General features: G+C 37.2%; 1 protein-coding gene across 2 annotated transcripts in view; it reads right to left on the reverse strand.

The window, feature by feature from the left end:
* LOC124432530 (zinc finger protein jing homolog) overlaps positions 1-5,000 on the reverse strand; it is a 106,685-nt gene that overhangs the window by 2,108 nt on the left and 99,577 nt on the right. The window contains exons 2-8 of one of the 2 annotated variants that reach the window (XM_046981562.1): positions 4,161-4,569; positions 3,689-4,017; positions 3,121-3,607; positions 2,718-2,897; positions 750-891; positions 332-432; positions 121-188 (exon numbers count right to left, since the gene is read on the reverse strand). In XM_046981562.1, the coding sequence (XP_046837518.1) occupies positions 121-188; positions 332-432; positions 750-891; positions 2,718-2,897; positions 3,121-3,607; positions 3,689-4,017; positions 4,161-4,569 (1,716 nt within the window). Of the gene's footprint in view, positions 1-120; positions 189-331; positions 463-749; positions 892-2,717; positions 2,898-3,120; positions 3,608-3,688; positions 4,018-4,160; positions 4,570-5,000 lie in introns of both variants that reach the window. The other variant, XM_046981561.1, reaches the window with a different exon arrangement.

Consider the following 5,000-nt stretch of genomic DNA (forward strand, 5'->3'; position numbering starts at 1 on the left):
AATAAACTGATATTCCAACGGGAATGGGAAGCGGGGTGGTAGGAGGGTGGAGGGGGTGGATAAAGGGAAAAAAAAAAAAGGAAAAAAAATAAAAAAGATAAAAAAAGAAGGAACACTCACATGTCCTGAGGATACCATCGTAGCAGGACTTTGATTTTTCCGTCCGTCTCTACTCTTCTTGCTAATACCTAAAAAAAAAGAAAAGAAATAGTGAAAAGAAAAGATGAATCGGACAAGAACGGGATCAAACCAGACGACTATAATTATTGTTAGATATTTATTAACGACGACGCCGTTTGAATTATATATAAATATATATATTTGAACTTACTTGACTAGTTAGGGCCATCGAGTCACCAGGCGTCTCGGCTAACCGACCTTGCGTTCTTGACTTAGCCAGCTCCAATAATCTATGTTGAAGACCTTCCATGACTCCAGAATCGAAATAATCAAAAAGTCGTGCTATGAGAGAGAGAGAGAAGAAAAGAGAGAGAGAGAGAGAGAGAAAGAGAGAGAGAGAGAGAGAGAGAGAGAAAGAGAAAGAGAGAGAGAGAGAGAGAAAAAAAATAATAAAAAAAAAACAAAAAAGAAAAACAAAATTAGAGAGAAACATTATCAACGAGCAATCCTACGATTATTGCCAATTGTTACGAAGAACAAAAAAAAATATATATATATATATATATATATATTTTTCTTTTTTCTTTCTTTTTTCATATACTAATCGGATATCATTTTTGTTTATTTACCAGACCATGGCTGTCTTCTGTATCTCAATCTTTTTCCGTTTCTCCTGACGAGCTTTCCGCCATTCTCGCAACTCCTTCTACCGCTGCTACTATTCGTTTCAGGTTGATTGAAATGACCGTTAACGTGCCTCTCCAATGTCGTCTGTAAACAATAATTACGTCAAATTTCATATTAGTCTCATTGAATCGTTCGGCACTTTCCAGGGAGAGCCTCATCCAATAAGATCAAAAGTTAAAAGAGAGGAAAAGGTAGGGTGCGCCAGGTCGGTTGGTCCAGGTCTAACCTGGAATTTAAATTTTGACATTTCTTTTTTCACGCCTCTTTACGCTATAAAATAATCATCGGTATCAATGTGAAATCATTTGACAAAATGATATTTACCCTAAAGAGGGAAAAGTTTTTGATCAACGATGATGATTTTTACCTTTGCGGTATCGACAAAGATGACGATTATAGTAATACCAATAATAATAACAATAACAAAAGTCCCTAAACTGAGCAAACCTGGGATGGTTCGTTTTATATCGGATGAATGATTTGCAAGAACAAGAGAAAAAATAAAACAGAAAAAAAAAAAATACAAGGTTTCAGCTGTCACTGGAAAATGCCGATACCTCGAGAATTCATAGGTAACCACCAGGGACGGTTAAAGACTAAAGACTTTTCTTCCATCCCCGATTAATCTTTATCTCCCATAATCGACAGATTCAACTTTAAATTACTTTACAGGACCTAACCATTCCGCGGATAATTTTGCTGATCTCATTGACAATTAATACGACAACAATAACAATAACCATTATGTACGACAACAGTATATATATATATTACACTAGTGGCCAATCATAAAGCGAATAAAATTCTTATTTTTTTGTTTTTGCTTTCGAATGATAATTCCGAATTAGCGAACGATCACCTCAACATTAGGATTCTGAAATAGATACGACGAGGGCAAGTGATGAGTGGGTGGTGGGTTATCGACAGAGAAAGGGTGGGGAGGGTAGAAAGTCTTCGTTCTTTTATTATTGGTGTATCTGGTTTAAGGTTTGTTCCTTTTCTTCCTCTCTTTTTTTTTTTTCTTTTCAACGTAAAATACATTACCCAAGAAGATAATCGGTGGTGGAGGTTAGGTGGTTTTGTGAGTTGATGAGGGATATAAAGGTATAAAAAGATACAATTGAAAAACGACAAACACAGACAGACGCGCATCGTCTGACCAGGATGTTTCCCATCGTGTATGGACACTATGATATTCGGATGAACAGAGAACAACAGGTTAAACATGTTATTAGTTCGTCTTTCGTTTAAAATGTTTCCTTCTTTTGTCTGATTTTTTTTTTCTTGCGGGTCTGTTAAGAAAAAAGAAAAAAAAAAAAATAAAAACGGGGGAAAAAAAGATAGATCCGCGAATGGCCCAGAAAGAAGAAGAATAAGGGGGTTTCCTTTCTCCCCCTGCCCCCGCTCCCCTCCCACCCACATAAAAAGTTCCTTAACATCGGACCATTCCAAAGAAGAACATTTTTTTGTCGCTTCCGCGTTCATCATTGTTTCCTTTTCTCTAAAAGTGAAATACGAAAGGAAACGTATACATATACATATTCGAATATATCCAGGCAAAGAATTAATACTTGTCTCGTAACAAAAGGAAGAGTTACACAATAAATCCCTATAATTATTTTCGAAAGTGGGGTTAAGAAGTGATTAAAAAAAAAAAAAAAAAAAAAGAAAAAAAAAAAAGAAATAAATAAAAGATCAGAAGGCAGATTTACAGGGACTTTCGTAGAAAAAAAAAGTCTTCCCTCCTAATTCGAAAGATAACAATTCGAAAAATATTTTGAGACTAAAATATATTTTCAATCGCGTCGACTACTCTTATATATATATATATATATATATATATATATATATATACATATACCTACGCCAAATTAAAATATATAGATAAATCCCAGCGGACGTTTTTATACCTGTGAACTAAATCTACTGCCGCATCCATCGACGATACAACGAAACGGTTTGTTTCCACCATGTGAAAGGACATGTCTTTCCAGCCATCTTCTCGAACAGGACGTTCTTCCTTGTACCTTACAACCTAACCAATGGCAGACGAAATTGTCCCCACCGGTTTGGGTATTGATATGAGCGACCTATTGAAATAGAGAGAGAGAGAGAGAGAGAGAGAGAGAAAGGGAATGAGAGAGAGGATGGGAAAGGAAAAGATTAAAAATTATTAATTATTTCTAAATTTATTTAAATCATAATGACAAATTATATTTAGATTATTATCGAAAGTAATTCGTTAAGAGGTTATGATAAATTTATAATAAAACAGGATAACAAAATTGACTAGGATAATGATAAGCCTTTTACCTGTAAATGTTCAAGAAGACCTGTGCTAGATTCGAAACTAGCTTCGCACTTGTCCCATCGACAAATCCCACTGTCGGTTGGCTGTGACCTATCCTTTTCCGGTGCCCTGGCTGGGAAACGTATCGTTGTCGGAGCTGATAATATTGGAGAAAGTGAATGATGCGTTTTCGATTCGCTACTCCTAGATGAGGAATCCTCTTCCTCTTCTTCAACGTCCTCCTCATCTCCTACAGATGATGACGATATTTTCGTCTGACACTTATCACTTTCTATTGGCGATAACCTCGACAATGGATCCTGATTATTCTGTGAACGTATCGTACCGATCAAATTGTTACAACCGTTCGTTAAATTATTGTTCTCGTTGACGTGCGCTTTAGATGAAAGGATGCAACCCTTAAAATCGTTTGTTGAAGGGGGATTTGCCGTTGGGGTTGACGGCGGTGAACACGTTTTCATTGGGTTAGGACTTGCCTCTGAGGTAAGCCTGAAAAATGATTTCATCATTAGATCAAATGTTTAAAAAACAAACTTTTCATTTTTTTTTTTTTTTTGCAATGAATATTACCTGAGCGAGGATATCTTGCAGGGTGGTATATTTTTAAGAACGTCGTTCGATATAGGCAAACTTGGCAGGGGTTTCGTTAATTTTTTCTCCATTTTAACATTGGCCCTAGGTACGATGACAATAGGTGTCTTTTTGTTAGGCGGTGGCGGCGACATGTTGACTGTTCGAACCTCCCAATCGTTTGTAGCTGTTGTCGTACGAGGATTTGATGGAACGGTACCGAGGTATTTGGCCAAGCCACCTTTGTTCCTTTGCACGGTAGGTGGCCTTCGAAATTCTGTGGTTGTTTTAGCAACCAGTACCGACATTGTTTCCGACGTCTTCTTAAGCTTTTGGAAAGGATTTAAAAAAAAATTTACATACATATATATATAATTAAACAACAACAACAACAACAACAACAGCAACAATAGTAACAATAATAATAATTATAATGACGAATGATCAGGAAACATTAATATCATAAACTTACTTTCGGTTGTTGCGGTTTAATCTGTGTCTTAAAGTATTCCGTTATTTTCCCTTGGGAGGATGATTCGTTATGGTGTATAACACCAACTGGCTTGTTACTGTTCGCCTTTGACGATCCACGTGAAGTTGGATCAGCTGCTCCGGACCTCGGCAATGTTCCTGCTTCTGGCTCACCTTTCAGTCTCTTGTAAGTTGAACAAGCGGTTGCCGCCAATGGCGGGGTCCAGGGCCACTGGGGCCTGGTACCCAATTGCGAGGACGGCGCCAGCTTGGGCAAACTTGGTAATGGGCTTGCCGATGCTCCTCTTATTGCTACACCCTCGTCGCTACTTGTACTACACGGTGAGCCTGGCTCGGTGATGTCACTTGTACCGCTACTGCTACACTCCCCGCACGAAACCGCAACTCCGCTGATATGAAAAACAAACAAACAAACAAACAAATGAACGAACGAACGAACGAATTCGTATAAAGTATAAAAACGTATCCTCTAAGTTTGCACGTGTATGTATTGTACGTGTGTATGGGTAAGTGTAGTATCTGAGTTAAAATGGGATAGTGTTTCATTTTCGTTTGATTTTACGTTTTTGATTTATTTATAATTTTTTTTTTTCTTTTCTTTACGATTATTTTGCTTATGTCAATTATTCAAGTCATTTTGAAAAATCAGGCTAAATCGATTTTTCAAGGAAAAAAATTGAAAATATCGTTTTCGGTTCCTTTAGGGTACGAATTGGGAAGGCTTACAGGAAATTGCACGATCACGTTCTCTGGGTAATCCCATTAGACCAACTGGGATAACCTTATTATGGGGCCAGACATTTTCAATTGGCTTGCAATG

Source organism: Vespa crabro, chromosome 25 (assembly GCF_910589235.1).
Source record: "Vespa crabro chromosome 25, iyVesCrab1.2, whole genome shotgun sequence".
NCBI classification, from domain to species: Eukaryota; Metazoa; Arthropoda; class Insecta; order Hymenoptera; family Vespidae; genus Vespa; species Vespa crabro.